Below are 22,319 nucleotides of genomic sequence, written 5' to 3'. Positions count from 1 at the left end.
GGTGGGAGAGGGGTTCATGTTTGGAGACGCATGTACACCCATGGTGGATTCATGTCAATGTATGGCAAAACCAATACAGAATTGTAAAGTAAAATAAAAAATAAATAAACAAATAAATAAAAAAGAAAAAAAAATAAAGCAAAATGGCCAAAAACTTTCCAAGACTGGGAAAGAAATGGATTTCCAAGTGCATAACACACAAAGGATCCTGAATAGGTTGAACCCAAATAGGGCTACATGAGGACACATTACAGTTAAATTATTAAAATAAAGAAAAAAAATTTTTGAAAGAAAAAGAAGATATCAGGTTACATACAAGGGAACTCCCATAAGACTATCAGCATATTTCTCAACAGAAATATTTCAGGTGAGGAGAGAATGGGATTATATATTCAAAATATCAAAAGAAAAAACTGTCAGCTAAGAATTCTATGCCCAGCAAAGCTGTGCTTCATAAATGAAGAAGAGATCATGATTCTAAAACAAATAAAAGCTAAAGGAGTTCATCATCCCTAGAGATGCCTTACAAGAAATACTAAAAGGAGTGAAGTTGAAGTAAAATAATGCTAATTAACGTCATTAAAACATGAGAAAATTAGCATAAATGTCACTGTTAATGGCAAGTGTATAGTCAGAATTAGATACTGTGATAGCATAATGATGGTGCATAATTCACTCTAGCTTAAAAGTGGAAAAACAAATATACTAAAACAATTACAGTAAAATACATTATAGGATATATAATATAAGAAGAGATGTAAAACCACATAAACTATAATTAATAACTAAAAAAGAATAAGAACCTGGAGAAGAAGAGAAGTAAAAGTATAAAGTTTAAAAATGCTACTGAGTGGGAGGAGATCAAGATGACAGAATAGAGGCACCTGGAACTCGCCTCCTCCCACAAATACATCAAAAATACATCTACATGCAGAACACATTTCACAGAAAATCTACTGAAAGCAGGCATAAGATCACATACAACTAAATCTGCAAGAAGGATTCCTAGCTAGCGGAGTAGGATGAAGGGACAAGGGAAAAGAGGAACTGGAATGGGACCTCTGCCCCTAGGCAGGGAGCTGTGAAAGAAGAAAGGTTCCTTCATTCTAGAAATCTCCTTTACCACCTGGGAGGTCTGGTGGGACAGAGAGGGAGCTTCAGAGACTAAGGGGGAGAATGTGGGAGGTGGATTATGCCCCAGCAGGGCACAGAGAGACCAGCACAGACTGCCTTTGCATGTCAGCAAGCTTCCCACATGCCTACTGGAGTGTGAAGTGGCCAAGTTCTGAATCTCAAAGCTTCAGTGGACAGTCTGGGGAAAGGACTCCGTTTGGCTATACAGAGATAGCTTGAAGGGCCTGGAGTATGGTCTGGGTCATGACTGGGAGTGTGCACAGAATGATGTGGGAGTCCACCGTAAGAGTCCCATTGTCAACACACAAAACAAGGGTCACAGGTGCACCATAGCAGTTTTCTTGTCAGCATGCTCATAACAAAGCACAGTTTCCACCACCGAGGGTTTTGCAAACTTCCAGGGTACCCAAACATGGAGGTGGGGGAGTTGAAATTTAAGCTGATTATCCATGCTCCCCAGAGAAGGTAGTGGCACCCCACTCCAGTACTCTTGCCTGGAAAATCCCATGGATGGAGGAGCCTGGTAGCTACAGTCCATGGGGTCACTAAGAGTCAGACACGACTGAGCGACTTCACTTTGACTTTTCACTTTCATGCATTGGAGAAGGAAATGGCAACCCACTCCAGTATTCTTACCTGGAGAATCCCAGGGACGGGGGAGCCTGGTGGGCTGCCATCTATGGGGTTGCACAGAGTCGGACACGACTGAAGCGACTTAGCAGCAGCAGCATCCATGCTCCCAAATTCAGGCACAAGAGTATAACTTTGGAAGGATTCACACCAGTGAGTTTTGGGACCAGAACAATGCATTCATGCCTAAGGGACATCTGAGCTAATTATTGGTACTCCCATGACAGAGATGATTCCAGGTGCCACAATCAGAAAACTCTGTGGGCGCACACATCAAGTGGCGGGCAACATCACACAATCATGGTGGACAGCACCTGGGGAGGAGTTCACAGCAGCTCCTGTCCCAGTAAGAGTGCTCCAGTCCCTCCTACCTCACACAACAGTTTAGAAAAGGATCTGGAAACTTCCATTCCAACAACTGAAGAGCAGATTCTGTCCCCAACAGGGCTGTGACAACCACAGAGCAAAGAAGAGGCTCCACTCAACATCCAGTGCAGGCTCCAGTCAGCACACCACAAGCACATCCCCTATCAAGGGGACAAGGGTGAGCACACCCTGAGAAAGACATGTCAAGCATTCATATCAAAACAGCCCTTGAACCAAAACTATTGGACTTACACAATCTTACATACAGGGTCAGCTCAGTTAAGTTCAGTCGCTCAGTTGTGTCCGATTCTTTGCAACCCCATGAACCGCAGCATACCAGGGCTCCCTATCCATCACCAACTCCCGGAGTTTACCCAAACTCATGTCCATTGAGTTGGTGATGCCATCTAACCATCTCATCCTCTTGTCCCCTTCTCATCCTGCCTTCAATCTTTCCAAACATCAGGGTCTTTTTAAATGAGTCAGCTCTTCGCATCAGGTGGCCAAAATATTGGAGTTTCAGCTTCAACATTAGTCCTTCCAAAGAACACCCAGAACTGATTTCCTTTAGGATAGACTGGTTAGATCTCCTTGCAGTCCAAGATACTCTCAAGAGTCTTCTCCAACACCACAGTTCAAAAGCATCAATTCTGTGCTCAGCTTTCACTTCCACATAAAAACAGACCTTCAGACCAGAGTAGATAACTGTTTCTTTTAAATTAATAGAGTCAGAGAACTATAACGAAAAGGCAGAAGAACTACTCCCAATTAAAAAAAGATAAATCCTCTGAAAAAAACAATGTAACAGACATCCCAGATCTACCAGAACCCAAGTTCAAAGAGCAATTAATAAAAATGCTGAAGGAATTAAGAAAGATTGTCAATAGAAACACACATTACTGAAACAAGGAACTAGAAACTATAAAATGGAACCAAACAAAATCGCCAAGATAAAAACAAAGCTAGGGGAATAGCTCAAGAAAGAATGAAGAGATGGAGCCAAAGCAAAAACAACTCCCAGTTGTGGATGTGACTGGTGATGGAAGTCAAGTCCAGTGCTATAAAAAACAATATTGCATAGGGATCTGGACTGTTAGGTCCATGAATCAAGGTAAATCAATGAAGTGGTCAAAGAGGAGATGCCAAGAGTGGGCATCAACATTTTAGGAATCAGTGAACTAAAATGGACCAGAAAGGGCTAATTTAATTCAGACGACCATTACATCTACTACTGTGAGAAAGAATCCTTCAGAAGAAATGGAATAGCCGTCATAGTAAACAAAAAAGTCTGAAATGCAGTACTTGTGTGCAATCTCAAAAACAACAGAATGATCTGTTTGTTTCTAAGGCAAACCATTCAATATCACAGTAATCCAAGTCTATGCCACCACCACTAATGTCAAAGAAGCTAAAATTGAACAGTTCTATGAAGACCGACAGGACCTTCTAGAACTAACACCAAAAAGAAGATGTCCTTTTTGTCACAGGGGACTGGAATGTAAAAGTAGGAAGTCAAGAGATACCTGGAGTAATAGGCAAGTTTGGCTTTGGAGTACAAAACGAAGCAGGGCAAAGGCTAACAGAGTTTTGCCAAGAGAATACACTGGTCATACCAAACACCCTCTTCCAACAATACAAGAGATGACTCTACACATGGACATCACCAGATGGTCAATATTAAAATCAGACTGATTATACTCTGCAACAGAAGATGGAGAAGTTCTATATAGTCAGAAAAAACAAGACCAGGAGTGACTGTGGCTTAGATCATGAACTCCTTATTGCAAAATTCAGACTTAAACTGAAGAAAGTAGGGAAAACCATAGACCATTCAGGGATGACCTGAATCAAATCCCTTATGATTATATAGTGGAAGTGAGAAATAGATTCAGGGGATTAGATCTGATAAACAGAGGGCTTGAAGAATTATGGATGGAGGTTTGTGACATTGTACAGGAGGCAGTGATCAAGACCATCCCCAAGAAAAAGAAGGGCAAAAAGGCAAAATGGTTGTCTGAGGAGGCCTTACAAATAGCTAAGAAAAGAAGAGAAGGTAAAGGCAAAGAAGAAAAAAGACCCATTCGAATGCAGAGTTCCAAAGAATAGCAAGGAGAGATACAAAAGCCTTCCTAAGTGATCAATGCAAAGAAATAGAGGAAAACAATAGAATGGGAAAGACTAGAGATCTCTTCAAGAAAATTAGAGATACCAAGGGAATATTTCATGCAAAGCTGGGAGATGGGCACAATAAAGGACAGAAATGGTATGGACCTAACAGAACCAGAAGATATTAAGAAGAGGTGGCAAGAATACACAGAAGAATTATACAAAAAAGATCTTCATAACCCAGATAATCACGATGGTGTGATCACTCACCTAGACATCCTGGAGTGCAAAGTCAAGTGAGCCTTAGAAGAATCACTACGAACAAAGCTAGTGAAGGTGATAGAATGCCAGCTGAGCTTTTTCAAATCCTGAAAGATGATGCTGTGAAAGTGCTGCACTCAATAAGCCAGCAAATTTGGAAAACTCAGCAGTGGCCACAGGACTGGAAAAGGTCAGTTTTCATTCCAATCCCAAAGAAAGACAATGCCAAAGAATGTTCAAACTACCGCACAGTTGCACTCATCTCACAGGCTAGTAAAGTAATGCTCAAAATTCTCCAAGACAGGCTTCAACAGTGCGTGAACCGTGAACTTCCAGATGTTCAAGCTGGATTTAGAAAAGGCAGAGGAACCAGAGATCAAATTGCCAACATCTGCTGGATCATAGAAAAGGCAAAGAGAATTCCAGAAAAACATCTACTTCTGCTTCATTGACAACACTTAGAGCCTTTGACTGTGTGGATCACAACAAACTGGAAAATTCTTAAAGAGATAGGAATACTGGGCCACCTGACCTGCCTCCTGAGAAACCTGTATACAGATCAAGAAGCAACAGTTAGAACCAGACATGGAACAACAGACTGGCTTCAAATTGGGAATGGAGTACATAAAGGCTGTATATTGTTACCCTGCTTATTTAACTTATATGCAGAGTACATCATGAGAAATGCCAAGCTGGGAAAAAGCACAAGCTGGAATTAAGACTTCCAGGAGAAATATCAATAACCTCAGATATGCAGATGACACCACCCTTATTGCAAAAAGTGAAGAGGTACTAAACAGCCTCTTGATGAAGGTAAAAAAGGAGAGTGGAAAAGCTGGCTTAAAACTCAACATTCAGAAATTGAAGATCATGACATCTGGTTCCATCACTTCATGGCAAATGATGGGGAAACAACGGAAACCGTGACAGACTTTATTTTTCTGGGCACCAAAATCACTGCCGATGGTGACTGCGGCCATGAAATTAAAAGATGCTTGCTCCTTGGAAGAAAAGATATAACAAACCTAGACAGCATGTTAAAAAAGAGATGTTACTTTGCCAACAAAGACTCATATAGTCAAAGCTATGGTTTTTCCAGTAGTCACATATGGATATGAGAAGTGGACCATAAAAAAGGCTGAGCACCAAAGAACTGATGCTTTCAAATTGTGGTGCTGGAGAAGATTCTTGAGAGTCCATGGACTGCAAGGAGATCCAACCAGTCAACTCTAAAGGAAATAAACACTGAATATTCATTGGAAGGACTAATGCTGAAGCTCCAATACTTTGGCCACCGGATGCAAAGTGTCAACTCATTGTAAAAGACCCTGATGCTGGGAAAGATAGATGGCAAAAGGAGAAAGGGACAGCAGAGGATGAGATGGTTGGATGGAGTCACTGACTCAAACAACATAAGTTTGAACAAACTCCGGGAGGTGGTGAAGGACAGGGAAGCCTGGCATGCTGCAGTCCATGGGGTCACAAAGAGTTGGACATGACTGAGCAACTGAACAATAACATAAAAGTTTGAAACATTTTAAAGAATTTTTATCATATTTTTTGGTTGATCACTTGTTTTGATTTTGAAGTTATTTTATCTGTAAGACTACTTCTCCAATTTTATACCTACAAGAAAAAAAATCTCTTTAGGTTATAGGAATATCTTTGCAGATCTTTTCATGATGCACTCTTCAATATAGTAAGGAATACAAGTGTATTTGTGATATTTTATTCCACTTTAACTTCCAAATATCTATAATAAGATACTTTGCACTTCAGAATTCTATTAATACTACATATTCCAAAGTTTTAACAGTGATGAAAAATATAAATGCAATATCTAAATGTAAATATAAATGTAAAATGTGTAATATATATGCTGTAATGCTGGGAAATTTTTTAATGTACTTGTTTTCAAATAAGATTAAGTCATTACATACCAGAGCAATTCCTGCAGAATAACCGGTAACACACATCTTTCCAGGAAATGCTGCTCCCACATAATTTGGATATTCTCTAAAGCTAGATAAATAAGTATTAAATGATAATTAATTTTGACAATTCATATATGATATTTCCTGCTGAGAATTTTCCTGTAGTTCATAAAATTCTAGTCTGAATCAAATTGAAGTAAAATCTTTATGTCTTTGTTTCACATTTGTAAAACAGTGTTAATTAAATGAGCTTAAGCACTTTGGGTTTCTAAAACATATCCAGTAAATCCAAATTTTTGATAACTTTACTGTTCTTGTGACATTTGGTTAAGGTTACCAAAGCCTTTACAGGCTTCCCTGTAAAGGGACAGTAAAGAATCTGCCTGCAATGCAGGAGACCAGGGTTTGACCCCTTGGTCAGGAAGATTCCCTGGAAGGAAATGGCAACCCACTCCAGTATTCTTGTCTGGGAAATCCCCTGGACAGAGGAGCCTAGTGGGCTACAGTCCATGGGGTCACAAAGAGTTGGACACAATTTAGCAACTGAATACGCACACATGCACCAAAGACTTTGATCAAACATGTCAATCAAAAGCATTTTGCTCAGTAACAATGAAAAATAGCTTTAATGTATGGATTAAAACTTTTCACTCAAATATAGGTAAGCTCGCCATTTTCTTACTGTAATACTATATTGTTCTACAACTTTTTTCTGCTTTACAATACAGTATTGTAAAGTAAAATAAAGTAAAAAAAAAAAAGAAAAAGACACCATATAGCCTGCCATATAATAATTGCAAAATTCTCAGAGATTTATATAAATTATTCTATTTAATTCTCAAATCCACCCAGTGAAATAGATATTATTTGTCCCCACTGAACAAATCAAATATCAGATGGAAAGTACAAATAACTTGCTCAGGACAGCAGACTTAATAAGTACTGCTGAAGGATATGAACTTAAGACAGTTTGAATCCAGGGCCATACTTTCAATTACTAAGATACAGATGCTCCAAACATATTCTGCCATCTTTAAAGCCTCAGCCAAAACAAACATTCCAGGATGTATGTAGAAAAGCTTGATACTTAATTCTCAATTTGAAATGTCCCCTCAGTCTCAAGTACAGTTTACTTCACAATTGCACTGTCCCTCCACTGCTCCCTTATTCTGATACTGTACATTCCTACCCTCCAGCACTTGTATCCAAGTATTTGCCCTTAACACCCAAGTTTAGTTTTACAGTCCAATATCAAATTATTGCTTAAATTCTTTCTTCATTCAAGACAGTTCTCCCAATAGATAAGACTTTCCCCTAAACTCTATCCATACTCCTGATGAGCTGGACACAATAATAACTTTTTACTTATTACTGCCTATCCAATCTTCACATCGAATCAGTTATCAAGATTTAATGTTTTACTTCTTCAATGTTTCTTGTTTCCCTCTTCTCCTACAGAGGTTTCACTACAGTTATAACTATGAATTCCATACTCTGAAAACAATTATTCAGTTCAGTTCAGTCGCTCAGTCATGTCTAACTCTTTGCAACCCCATGAATTGCAGCACACCAGGCCTCCCTGTCCATCACCAACTCCTGGAGTTCACTCAAACTCACATCCATCGAGTCGGTGATGCTATCCAGCCATGTCATCCTCTGTCGTCCCCTTCTTCTCCTGCCCCCAATGCCTCCCAGCATCAGAGTCTTTTCCAATGAGTCAACTCTTCCCATGAGGTGGCCAAAGTACTGGAGTTTCAGCTTTAGCATCATTCCTTCCAAACTTACTCCTATATCTCTAAGTACACTGCTTCAATAACCTGTAATGCCTTCCACCTTCCTTTGAGTTTAAATATGTCTAAATCTGTCTTCACACTTCTAATTTGATGCATTACTTTGGATCTTTCTCTCACTCTTGCTCTCACTCTCCCTCTCATTGTTTCTTCCTCCTTTAAACTATAAACAGATAGACATAATGTATTAACATTAATCTTCTGCAATGACATAGCAAGATGGCAGACTTGGAACTTTTATCCCTCATCTCTCTCTCCAGAGACAATTTTGAGAAACACTCACAGATGAGAGTATTTTTGTGGCCTAAGAGTCCAAGGAAGGGTCCCACACCACATTTGAGCAAAAAAAATCTAGGAACATTCACATTCTTAGTTGAAAACAGTTTCACTCTGCCCACGTCACCATTCCCCCAACACAGCAAAGCTCAGTGCCAAGAGACATGCCTTCAGCCATGATTTCTCCCACAAGGAAAGGTGAGAACATAGTGAGTGCCCCCAGTCATGCAAGATGATACCCAAGAGGCCCATTTTTTAAATTATTCCGTATAGAGAGGGATGGATAAAGAAAATACGATGTACATACACAGTGGAATATAATTCAGCCTCAAGAGAAGGAGATCCTGCCATTTGCAACATGGATAAACCTGGAGGACATTATGCTAAGTGAAGTAAGCCAAACATGAAAAGTCAAGTACTGTATGATCTTGTTTATATGTGGAATCTAAAAGGGTCAACTTATAAAAGGAAAGAGTTGAATGGTGGTTGCCAGGGGTTGGGAAGTGGGGGAAATGGAAAGATGGTCAAAGGTATAAAGTTTCAGTTGCACAGGATGAATATGTCCTAGAGATCTCATGTTCAGTCAGATGACTAAAGTAATAACACTGTATTGTATATGAGAAATTGGCTAGAGTAGACTTAAACTTTCTCACCACACACCAAAAAATGGTAACTGTATAAGATGATGGATATGTTAATCAACTTGATTATAATTTTATAATGTATACGTATATCAGAACATCACCTTGTGGACATCCCTGGTGGTCAGTGGTTAAGAATCCTCCTGCCAGTGCAAGGGACATGGTTCTGGGAAGAGTCCACACGCCTCGGGGCAATTAAACCCATATGCAGCAACTACTGAGCCTGCATTCCAGAGCCCACAGGCCACAACTACTGAGCCCATGTACCACAACTACTGAAGCCCTATGAGAAGCCTGAACACTGCACCTAGGGAGTAACCTCCGCTTGTCACAACTGGAGAAATCCCTCACACAGCAACAAAGACCAGTACAGCCAAAATAAATAAATAATAAACAATCTTTAAATGCTATTAAAAAACCACACTGTACCCCTTAATATATAAAATTTTTACCTATCAATTATAACTCAATAAAGATGGGAAAGAATAACAACAATAAAAGCAAACATAGGGAAATTGAGGCAGAACACATCAATTGACCTAGGTGACAGACAGGGCTGAACTTAAATGCAGGCAGTTGGCCTCCAGAGCTTAAATTTGAATCACTATGCTATGTTATCTCAACAAACACTTGTTGAATAAAGGAAATATTGTAAAAGGTTTTGAAAAATTAACCTTGCTATGTTCACTATTCCTCCTTTAGGATTCAGATCATAAATTTCTGGAGTATGGAGACCACAGGAAATTACTGTTAATGATCATAATTTCAAGGTATTTATTCCACTATATTACATTACTCAGGGGCTTCCCAAGTGGCATTAGTTATAAAGAACCCACCTGCCAATGCAGGAGATGTAAGAGACGTGGTTTCAACCCCTGGACCAGGAAGATCCCCTGCAAGAAGAAATGGCAACCCATGCCAGTATTCTTGCCTGAAGAATCCCATGGACAGAGGAGCCTGGCAGGCTACAGTGCATGGGGTTGCAAAGAGTCAGACACCACTGAAGTGAGTTAACATGCAGCACATTACTCATATGAAAAATATATTGGTGCTTTAAAATAACATCAAGATATCAAGAAGGATCATTACTTAAGTTTAAGGATGCTGATTGTACCATAATTTCTATATTTCTAATGGGATAAATTCCCTGTAATGCACCAAAGTTCAACATCTTAAACTTAGGAAAGGGTATGTCAAGGCTGTATATTGTCACCCTGCTATTTAACTTATATGCAGAGTACATCATGTGAAATTTTGGGCTGGGTGAAACACAAGCTGAAACCAAGACTGCTGGGAGAAACATCAATAACCTCAGATATGCAGATGACACCACCATTATGGCAGAACTAAAGACCCTCTTGATGAAGGTGAAAGAGGAGAGTGGAAAAGCTGGCTTAAAACTCAACATTCAAAAAACTAAGATCATGGCATATGGTCCCATTACTTCATGGCAAATAGATGGTGAAACAATGGAAACAGTGACAGACTTTATTTTCTTGGGCTCCAAAATCACTGTGAATGGTGATTACAGCCATGGAATTATAAGATGCTTGCTTCCTGGAAGAAAAGGTATAACAAACCTACACAACATATTAAAAGGAAGAGACATTATTTTGCCTACAAATGTCTATATACTCAAAGTTATGGTTTTTCCAGTAGTCATGTATGGATGTGAGAGTTGGACTATAAAGAAAGCTGAGCGCCGAAGAATTGATGCTTTTGAACTGTGGTGTTGGAGAAGACTCTTGTGAGTCCTTTGGACTGCAAGGAGATCCAACCAGTCCATCCTAAAGGAAATCAGTCCTGAATATTCACTGGAAAGACTGATGCTGAAGCTCCAATACTTTGGCCACCTGATTCGAAGAACAGACTCATTGGAAAAGACCCTGATACTGGGGAAAATAGATGGCAAAAGGAGAAAGGGACAACAGAGAAGCAGATGGTTGGATGGAATCACTGACTCAATGGACATGAGTTCGAACAAACTTTGGGGGAGATGGTGAAGGACAGGGTAGCATGGTGTGCTGCAGACCATGGGGTTGCAAAGAGTCAGATGCTACTGAGCAATTCAGTAACAACAATCTTTGTCAGCAATATGATGTCTCTGCTTTTTAGCTTTCCTTCCAACGGACAAGGATCTTTTCATTTCATGGCTACACTGATTTTGGAGTCCAAGAAAATAAAATCTGTCTTTCTAAAGCAACTTTCAAATATACAGCAGTATTGTTACCTATAGTTACCATACTGTACACTACCATCCCCATGGCTTATTTATTTTAAAATTGGAAGTTAAACTTTTCGATCACCTTCACCCATTTCACTCAACCTCATTACCACCTCTGGCAATCACCAATCTGTTCTGTATATGTTCAGGTTTGTTTGCTTGTTTTTGATTACACTTATAACTCAGTCTCAGTGTCAGTCACTCAGTCGTGTCAACTCTTTGCAAACCCATGGACTGCAGCATGGCAGCCCTCGCTGTCCCTCACCAACTCCTGGAGTTTACTCAAACTCATGTCCATTGAGTCAGTGATGCCATCCAACCATCTCATCCTCGGTCATCCCCTTCTCCTCCTGCCCTCACCTTTCCCAGCATCAGGGTCTTTTCAAACAAGTCAGCTCTTCACATCAGGTGGCCAAAGTATTGGAGTTTCAGCCTCAACATCTATTCTACCAATGAACACCCAGGACTGATCTCCTTTAGGATGGACAGGTTGGATCTCCTTGCAGTCCAAGGGACTCTCAAGAGTCTTCTCCAACACCACAGTTCAAAAGTATCAATTCTTCAGCACTCAGGTTTCTTTATAGTCCAACTCTCTCATCCATACATGACCACTGGAAAAACCATAGCCTTGACTAGACGGACCTCTGTTGGCATAACAAAGGTTGGTCATAACTTTCCTAGGTTGGTCATAACTTTCCTTCCAAGGAGTAAGTGTCTTTTTATTTCATGGCTGCAATCACCATCTGCAGTGATTTTAGAGCCCAGAAAAATAAAGTCTGTCACTATTTCCACTGTTTCCCCATCTATTTCCCATGAAGTCATGGGACCGGATGCCATGATCTTCGTTTTCTGAATGTTGAGCTTTAAGCCAACTTTTTCACTCTCCTCTTTCACTTTCATCAAGAGGCTTTTTAGTTCTTCATTGCTTTCTGCCATAAGGGTGATGTCATCTGAATATCTGACATTATTGATATTTGTCCCAGCAATCTTGATTCCAGCTTGTGCTTCATCCAGCCCAGCGTTTCTCACAATGTACTCTGGATATCAGTTAAATAAGCAGGGTGACAATATACAGCCTTGACGTACTCCTTTCCCAATTTGGAACCAGTCCATTGTTCCATGTCCAGTTCTAACTGTTGCTTCCTGACCTGCATACAGATTTCTCAAGAGGCAGGTCAAGTGGTCTGGTATTCCCATCTCTTTCAGAATTTCCCACAGTTTATTGTGATCCACATGGTCAGAGGCTTTGGCATAGTCAATAAAGCAGACGTAGATGTTTTTCTGGAATTCTCTTGCTTTTTCAATGACCCAGTGGATGTTGGCAATTTGAGCTCTGGTTCCTCTGCCTTTTCTAAATCCAGCTTGAATATCTGGAAGTTTTCCATTCATGTACTGTTGAAGCCTGGCTTGGAGAATTTTGAGCATTACTTTACTAGCGTGTGAGATGAGTGCAAATGTGTGGTAGTTTGTGCATTCTTTGGCATTGCCTTTCTTTGGGATTGGAATGAAAACGGACCTTTTCCAGTCCTGTGACCACGGCTGAGTTTTCCAAATCAATGTCATACGCATTAACAAATTGAAGAGTAAAAAAACAGTCATTTGAACCAACACAGAAAAAGCTTTTGACAACATTTACCATGCATTTATGGCAAAAAATTCTCAACAAAATGGGTAGAAATGAACATTTTGTTCAGTTGCTAAGGTACACTTTAGTTAACTATCTTGTGGCCCCATGGCCTGTAGCCCACAAGGCTCCTCTGTCAAGGGGATATCCTAGACAAGAATACTGGAGTGGGTTGCTATTTCCTTTCCAGGGGATCTTGCCAGGGATGGATGGAACCCATGTCCAGGGATGGAACCCATGACCCTGCATTGGCAGGCAGATTCTTTACCACTGAGCCACCAGGGAAGCCCTATAAAAGAATATACTGAACATGATAAAGGTCGTATAAGACAAACCCACAGCACCTAACATCATACCTAGGAACGAAAAACTGGCAGCATTTCCTCTAAGACTAGGAACACATCAAGGATGCCCACTATACTCTCGCCACTATATTCAACATAGTATTAGCAGTCCTAGCCATAGCATTCAAACTGGAAAAAGAAGTAAAAGGAATCCAAACTGGAAAGGATGAAGTAAAACTTACTGTTTGCAGATGACATGATACTATGTATAGGAAATCCTAAAGATGCCACAAAAAACTGTTAGAACTCATCAATGAATTTTGTAAAGTCGCAGGATACAAAATTAATATAATTAGTTGTGCTTCTATACACTAATAAATTTTACCAGAAAGAGAAGTAAAGAAGACAATTTTGGGCTTCCTGGTGACTCAGTGGTAAAGAATCTAACTGCCAGTGTAGTAGGTACAGGCTTGATCCCTAGTCCGGGAGTCCCACATGTCATGGAGCAACCAAGCCCATACACCACAACTATTAAGCCTGTGCTCTAGAGCTGAGAGCGGCAACTAGTGAAGCTGGTGTGCCCTAGAGGCCATGACACCGCCATGCGAAGCGTGTGCAGCACAACTAGAGAGGGGCCCCTGCTCGCCACAGTTAGAGGGAAGCACACACAGCAATGAGGAGCCAGCACAGCCAAAACTAAATAAATAAAATCATTTTTAAAAGAACAATCATTTTAAAAAAAAACTACTTAAACTTCTTTATAAAAACACAATCTTATTTACAATCACATCAAAAATATTAAAAGACTCAGGAATAAATCTAACCAACATATAAAAGACCTATACTCAGAAAACCAGTAAAACACTGATGAAAGATACTAAAGAGAACACAAACAGAGGGAAAGACATATGTGTTCACGTATTAGGAGAATTATTATGTTAAAATCTCATACAATCTATAGATTCAATGTAATCCTTTATCAAAATATCAACAGCATTCTTCACCAAATTTGAACAAAGAAAACTATAATTTTAGTGGATCCTCAGAAGACCCCAAATAGGCAAGGTAAGTCTGAGGAAAAGAACAAAGCTGGAAATATTTCATTCTTTGATATCAAACTATACTACAAAGCTGTATTAATTAAAACAGTGCTGTACTGGCAGAAAAAACAGACACATAGATCCATGTAACAGAATAGACAGCCCAGAAATAAATCCAAGTTTATCTGGTTGATAATCTATGATAAAAGAAGTATGAACATACAAGGGGTAAAAGAGAGCCTCTTCAATAAATGGTGATGGGAAAACTGGACAGCCACATTCTTGAAACTGGACAATTCTCCTTAACATATTCAAAAAAAAACCTCAAAGGGGATTAAGGAATTAAATTTAAGTCTTAAAATCTTAAAATCCTAGAAGAAAAGATAGGAAGTATAATCTTTGATATCAGTCTTGGCAGTATTTTTTATAATCTGTCTTCCCAGGCAAGGGAAATAAAAATAAAAAATAAACAAATGGGACTACATGAAACCAAACTGTTCTGCACAGTGAAAGAAGATATCAACTAAATGGAAAAGCAACCTAATGAGTGGAAGAATATATTTGCAAATGATATATCTGATAATAGATTAATATCTAAAATATACAAAGAACTTATACAACTCAACACTAAAAAATCATATAAGGCATGCATGCTTAGTCATGTCTGACTCTTTGAGACCCCATGGGCTGTAGCTCACCAGGCTCCTCTGTCCACGGAATTTCCCAAGCAAGAATACTGGAGTGGGTTGCCATTTCCTACTCCAGGGGATCATCACACCCTGGGATCAAACCCATGTCTCCTGTGTCTGATTTTAAAATGAATGGAAGACCTGAAAAGACATTTTTCCAAAGACATATAGATAGCCAAGAAATACATGAAAAGATGCTCAGTATCACTAATTATCAAGGAAGTGCAAATCAAAAGCACAATGAGATATCACTTCACACTTGTGAGAATGACTAGTATCAAAAAGTCTACAAATAACACATTGATATATAGATTTACTTTTATCTCTAAACATTTCAAGAGGTTGTTTGTGGGACTTGACAAATGTTTGCCAAAAGTAATAATTTAATTCATGGCAAAATTGGCTATTTAACTGGAAGAAAATAAAATTTTACTTATTTTTTGTTAAACAAACATTAGACTAAAATGCATCAAAAGCTCATTTATAAAACACAATAATATTTATTCTTTAACAAAAATTTACAGACTAAAATTTAGGGCTGGAGGAGATCATCAAATAGGAAATCCAGAAGTAAAAATAAGATTAATGAACTTGGCCCTAAAAACATTAACGATTTTATGGAGCAAAAAAAATATTTAAATATCTATACAAAAATTACAGACATGGAAAAAGTATTTTTTATATATATAAACAATGGATTAATATCTAAACATTCAAGAAACCCTTACAAATTACAATGAAGTAGTTAAATAACATGAAAAGGCAATTTCAGAAGGACAGATGCAAATGATTAACAAACATGCAAAGATGCTCAAATCTACTAGTCTTTGGAGAAAGGAAATGAAAAAACATTTCAATTTTATATCCATCAGACTGTCAAAAAAATGAAAAGAAAAATAACCCACCATTGACAGACATAGGGAAAAGATGAATCTTATATATACAAAAAGAAATATCACCATGCCAAATTCAAAATATGCACATGCAGATTTATTGAAAGGCATGATGATCATAATTGCTAGTAAATTTTATATGGATACAATGATAAAGTATATACTTACAATTGACTGTTAGAAATCTAACATTTAAAATAATGTAGAAAATTCATTAGGATGAAATACTCTATGAAGTACTCTACCAAGCCTTTGATCAAAACTCATTATAATAATATAAACTTCCCAAGACAAATCCCTTCTTTTTATGTAGTGATTAAGATTATTGACTCTGGAATTACTAAGTGTAGATCCAAAACCTAGACATACCACTAGAATCAAAATCCTGAGCTGGTTTTTAGCCTCTTGAAATGTCAATCTCCTCATCAGTAAATGTTGATAAGCATAGAAATAGATTTTAGTAATCCTCTTTTATTGTCTGATAACCAGAAAGACAGTATGAGGGCTGAATGAGTACATAAAAAATAACCAAAGTGTGAAGAGTCAAAAATGAACAATTTCCTAAATTAAGCTACAACAATATCACAAATCTTTGATTTCTAAGAAAACTGAAACATTATTCTTACATGAATAGATATGCAATATCATGAGGCCTCAGGGTAAGATAGGAATTTTTCCATTCTAAAAATCTAAACAATAATTCATCTGCCTCACCAACTGTAGAGATCTTATTTTTATCAGACCACAATTCCAAAGATGACAGCACAATAGAAATTTTTAATTGAGCAAACATCTAAAAAGAGAAAGATAAATACATGAAAAATTAATTTTATGTATTAATTACATTTATAATTAAATTAATTCAATGTTTGATAAATTCACACTCAATTTATATGGACAACTTAATTCTTCAAAAGCGCCACATCAAGTTAATGTGAATTACAATTTTAAACTTAATATGACTTTTCCTGACTAGTATGAAAAGGAAAATACTTACCGAATTTACAAGGCCAATAATTTCGATGATTTTATTTGTTACTATCATGCTATCAGAGCCCAGGTAATCAAACTGAAAAACAGAATTAATTTAAAATTTAAATATAATTTATTATATAATATGTTTGATTTTACTCTCCATCTGCTTTCCCAAGTTGAAGCTCCTTTGGGGTTAGAACAATTCAAAATAAGACAGCAACAAAAAATGAATAAAAATTGAATCACTCACATACTGTAGTATATAAAATCATGTAGCCACTCTGGGTGATAGCTTGGCAACTTCTTTCAAAGCAGGTAATGGACCTAGCAATTGCACTCATGGGCATTTATCCTAAAGAAATAAAAGTTGATGCTCACAAAAACCCATGCATGTGCGGAAACAACTCATATGTCCTTCAGTGGTCAACGGGTTAAACAAACTGGTATATTCATAACATGCTACTCAGTAAAAATGCTACTTAGTTATAAAAAGAAAAAAAAGACATTACTGAACTGTTGATATATATGGAACATCTTGGGTAAAACTAAAATAATTATGCTAAGTATAAACAAATCTCAAAGGATACATACTCCATGATAATATTTATGCAGTATTCCTAAAATCACAGAGGAAGAAGTTGACTAGTGATTACCAAAGGTCAAGAAGTAGGGAAGCGGGGAGAGATGGGAATGACTCCAGAGGGATAACATAAGAAAGCCTTCTGATGATTGTGCTCTTGAGTGTCTCCATCCCAGGCGGTGGTAGTTATGAAAGGCTACATATGTCAAACTAACACACAAAAGCACACATAGGAAAAGGAGTCCGTCAAGGCTGTATGTTGTCACCCTGTTTATTTAACTTCTATGCAGAGTACATCATGAGAAACGCTGGGCTGGAAGAAGCACAAGCTGGAATCAAGATTGCCAGGAGAAATATCAATCACCTCAGATATGCAGATGACACCACCCTTATGGCAGAAAGTGAAGAGGAACTAAAAAGCCTCTTGACAAAGTGAAAGAGGAGAGTGAAAAATTTGGCTTAAAGCTCAACATTCAGAAAACGGAGATCATGGCATCCAGTCCCATCACTTCATGGGAAATAGATGGGGAAACAGTGGAAACAGTGTCAGAATTTATTTTTGGGGCTCCAAAATCACTGCAGATGGTGACTACAGCCATGAAAGACGCTTACTCCTTGGAAGAAAAGTTATGACCAACTTAGATAGCATATTCAAAAGCTGAGACATTACTTTGCCAACCAAGGTCCACCTAGTCAAGGCTATGGTTTTTCCAGTGGTCATGTATGGATGTGAGAATTGGACTATGAAGAAAGCTGAGCGCTGAAGAATTGATGCTTTTGAACTGTGATGTTGGAGAAGACTCTTGAGAGTCCCTTGGACTGCAAGGAGATCCAACTAGTTCATTCTAAAGGAGATCTGCCCTGGGTGTTCTTTGGAAGGAATGATGCTAAAGCTGAAACTCCAGTACTTTGGCCACCTCATGCGAAGAGCTGACTCATTGGAAAAGACTCTGATGCTAGGAGGAATTGGGGGCAGGAGAAGAAGGGTTCAACAGAGGATGAGATGGCAGGATGGCATCACCAACTCAATGGACATGAGTTTGAGTGAACTCTGGGAGTTGGTGATGGACAGGGAGGCCTGGCATGCTGCGATTCATGGGGTTGGAAAGAGTCGGACACGACTGAGCAACTGAACTGAACTGAACTGAACTGAAGTCTGAATTAAGCTCTGAAGAATGCACACTATCCCTTGGATATTCCACAGGACCCTCAAGATAAACATATTCCAAACCACACTGAGTATCCTCCCTCAAAAATATGCTCCCTCTCAGATTTCCACTTCTTCATTATCTATTCTTCTATTATCATTTATGACCTCCCACATTTATTATACTACATGTTCTATGACAGCAAAACTTTTTCTATTTTGTTCGCTACTCTATTCCCAATAAATAAAACAGTTACTGGAGATGTGGGTGATGCTTAATAAAGTTATCCAAAAAATGGATAAATCAAATCAATTTACAAGTTCTTCTAACTGACCCTCAGTAACTTAAAATTGGCCTTTCCCATCTATTGATTTATAAAAGTTTATCTTGATTACTGCAACAGTCTCTAAATGCTTTATCTTTCTTCAATCTTTTCACCAGCATTCCTGCCCCTACACTGTTTACAAACATGATTCTAAAATGAAAATATCAACATGTCATTACTCTGATTAAAATCATTCATTGACTGTCTATTACCTTTAGGATAAAATCCAAGTATCATGTCAGTTCTTCGTTTCTTTCCCTTTTCCCTCTTCAGCCTTGTGTATTAATCATCCTGAACTTCTTTTGGTTATCTGAACAGAACAGTCTTATGTGCCCTTGCAAAGAAAGGTTTCTCAATAGGACTTCCTTGGCACTACCCTCCTCCTACTGCCAAACTAACCAAATCAGAACACAACCTCCAACAATCTCCTTTATCAGGGTTTTTTGTCGGTGGTGGTTTTTTTTTTTTTTTTCAGTTTTTCACTTTTACAGGTTAGTGAAAAGTGAAAGTGTTAGTTGCTCAGTCGTGTCCAACTCTTTGTGATCCCAGGGACTGTAGCCCACCAGGCTTCTCTGTCCATGGGATTCTCCAGGCAGGAATACTGGAGCTGGTAGCCATTCTTCTCCAGAGTATCTTTTAAGCCCAGGGATCTAGCCCAGGTCTCCTGCATCTCTTGCACTGCAGGCAGATTCTTTACAATCTGAGCCACCAGGTTCTCATGCTCCAATTCCCCTGCCCTAATCATCCAAAGGCAAGGTACGAAATACCTTTAAACAACCTCGATTCTCCAGAACCCACTGCAACTTTCCAGACTAGCCGATCCTCAACCTGTTTACCTTGCCTTGCTATTTCTTCCTGTAGGAACCATAATAAAGGTTCCTGCCTTGTTTTCCTATGGCTCCTTCTGTCTCTTGACCTACTCTTGGTGATTCCCCACATGGCATGATGTAGTACGCCCTTTCCTCCTGGGAACTGTGAAACAAAGCGTCTTTCCAATAGCAATCATCTCCCCATCTGTTGTCATCAACATGCCTAAATAATAATAAAACCTACATTTCAAACACCTACTTACATGTTCTTATAGTATCCCAGGTTACAGTTGTGTCTCTATGCCTTTCTCCAGTAATGCACTTTTTTTTATTTTTTAAATTATGAAAGTATAATAACACATTTACAGGAGATTTGGGAAATACAGAACAAGGTTACAAATAGTTCCACTATGTATTACAATTATTTTCTAAATGGGTAAATTAAGATTCTTGGTTGGACTTTCAATATCAGATTCTCAAAAATTAATGGAATGAATATACAGAGAAGTAGAAGGATATAGTAAACCTGAAAAGCACTATGAGCCAATTCAATATAATTAAGATTTATACAATTTTCACACAACAGTAAGATAAAAATTCTATTCAAGTTCCCATAGATGATAAACTAGGAGACATTGGAATATATCCAGGGACATAAGTGAAGTGGAAGTCATTCAGTCATGTCCCACTCTTTGCAACACCATGGCCTATATAGTCCATGGAATTTTCCAGGCTAGAATACTAGAATGGGTAGCCTTTCCCTTCTCCAGGGTCCAGGGACATAAAACAAGATATAAAAATTTCATGGTATAAAGGTGCTGAAATCATACAGAGTCTGTTCTCTTATCACTCTGGAATTATATTAGAAATAAATATCATAAGATATTTGAAAATAACCCACGTATTTTCAAGTGCAATGTGGCATTTACCAACAGTTCTTTGACTTAGCCACTGAAAACCTCAATAAAGTTAGAAGACTGAAAAAAACAGAGGGTGACTGCAGAGAAGAAAGTATTTTGGTCAGAAATTAATACCAAAATGAGAAATTAATACCCAAGATACTTTTAAAAATCCCATGTATGTGATAATTAAAAGTCCAATTTTCAATGATGGATATATCTAAAAAGCCCTAAAGAAGGAAAATCAGAAAATATCTGCAATAGAATAAAAATGAATAGAATTTACCAGAACTTGTTGCAGCTGAAGCTTCTCAGCGCAATTAAATACAATGTGGAGTCTTGAATAAGGTGTGAAAACAAACAATGGACACTAGCATAAAATTTTATGAAATGAACAAAATCTGCACTTCAGTTAGTAATAATGTATCACATGTTAATTTCCTGGATTTTTTAAAAAACATAATATTTAAAGTCTCAGAACTGGATTAAAAGTTTCAAGCCTGATTCAATTTTTATTTTTAAATCATTACAATAATAAATTTTCTAGAATTTTAGCAGTAATACTAGATGCCAAAATACATGGAACTATATCAAAGTTTTGAGTGAACATAAATTAGAAATCTAGCATTTTATTCATACTGAGTCAAACAAGTGGAATCAAAATGTCATAAATATTTTAGGTAGGCAAAATTCATAAATTTTCCAAAATATGTATTATACACACTATTTATACATATATATATATGCATATATATATACACACACACACACAAAGCTTGAGAAAGAACAACGTCAAAAAAGAGACAAAGAAATCAGAACACACAAACTAAATGAAATGAGAAGACCGAATATGAAATAGAAAAAGTAAAACATCATCATATAATCCAGTTGTTTTCAGACACGCCTGCTCCTTAGAAATACATCTGGAGCTTTGGAAAACAAAAGCAGTACCTTGGCAATTGCATTTGTTTCTTAATTCCAAGAAAATTCTGATATACATTTAATTTTTAAAAAGTGATTACAGGATTTTCTATTAAATGGTAGCTTTAGTGATTCTATTATTTTCTGTTGACCAACCATGATACAATCGCGTTAAAACAATCATCATATAATCAAAATAGTAAAATATGTTTATCAGTTTTCACAATCAATAGGCAAACAAACATAAAAGATAATTGTAATTTCCAGTCATAATTGAAACGTGATGAACCTAACACTATAAAATAATTACATACTAATTGGGGGATTAAGTAGAGTGCTGTGGTAAGTGGAAGACCATACATGCACGTTTTCATCCACTCAGCGAGTCTATGTCACTTGGTTCAGTTGAGTTCAGTTCAGTCGCTCAGTCGTGTCCGACTGAGTGCGATCCCATGAACCACAGCACTCCAGGCCTCCCTGTCCATCACCAAATCCCGGAGTTCACCCAAACCCATATACACTGAGTCAGTGATGCCATCCAACCATCTCATCCTCTGTCATCCCCTTCTCCTCCTGCCCTCACCTTTCCCAGCATCAGGGTCTTTTCAAACAAGTCAGCTCTTCACATCAGGTGGCCAAAGTATTGGAGTTTCAGCCTCAACATCTGTTCTACCAATGAACACCCAGGACTGATCTCCTTTAGGATGGACTGGTTGGATCTCTTTGCAGTCCAAGGGACTCTCAAGAGTCTTCTCCAACACCACAGTTCA

The 22,319-nt window shown here is 38.1% G+C and overlaps 1 protein-coding gene across 4 annotated transcripts in view; it reads right to left on the bottom strand.

Annotated features, from left to right (window-relative positions):
- The window catches only part of LOC120865674 (disintegrin and metalloproteinase domain-containing protein 32-like), a 188,520-nt gene that overhangs the window by 97,994 nt on the left and 68,207 nt on the right, over nucleotides 1–22,319 (bottom strand). For all 4 annotated transcript variants that reach the window (XM_040242987.1, XM_040242989.1, XM_040242986.1 and 1 more), the window contains exons 8-10: nucleotides 16,890–16,961; nucleotides 16,519–16,685; nucleotides 6,438–6,519 (exon numbers count right to left, since the gene is read on the bottom strand). In XM_040242987.1, the coding sequence (XP_040098921.1) occupies nucleotides 6,438–6,519; nucleotides 16,519–16,685; nucleotides 16,890–16,961 (321 nt within the window). The remainder of the gene's footprint in view (nucleotides 1–6,437; nucleotides 6,520–16,518; nucleotides 16,686–16,889; nucleotides 16,962–22,319) is intronic.

Source organism: Oryx dammah, unplaced genomic scaffold, assembly GCF_014754425.2.
Source record: "Oryx dammah isolate SB20612 unplaced genomic scaffold, SCBI_Odam_1.1 HiC_scaffold_7, whole genome shotgun sequence".
NCBI classification, from domain to species: Eukaryota; Metazoa; Chordata; class Mammalia; order Artiodactyla; family Bovidae; genus Oryx; species Oryx dammah.
The sequence above is the reverse complement of the archived record's forward strand: the minus strand, read 5'-3'. Positions and strand labels throughout refer to the sequence as shown.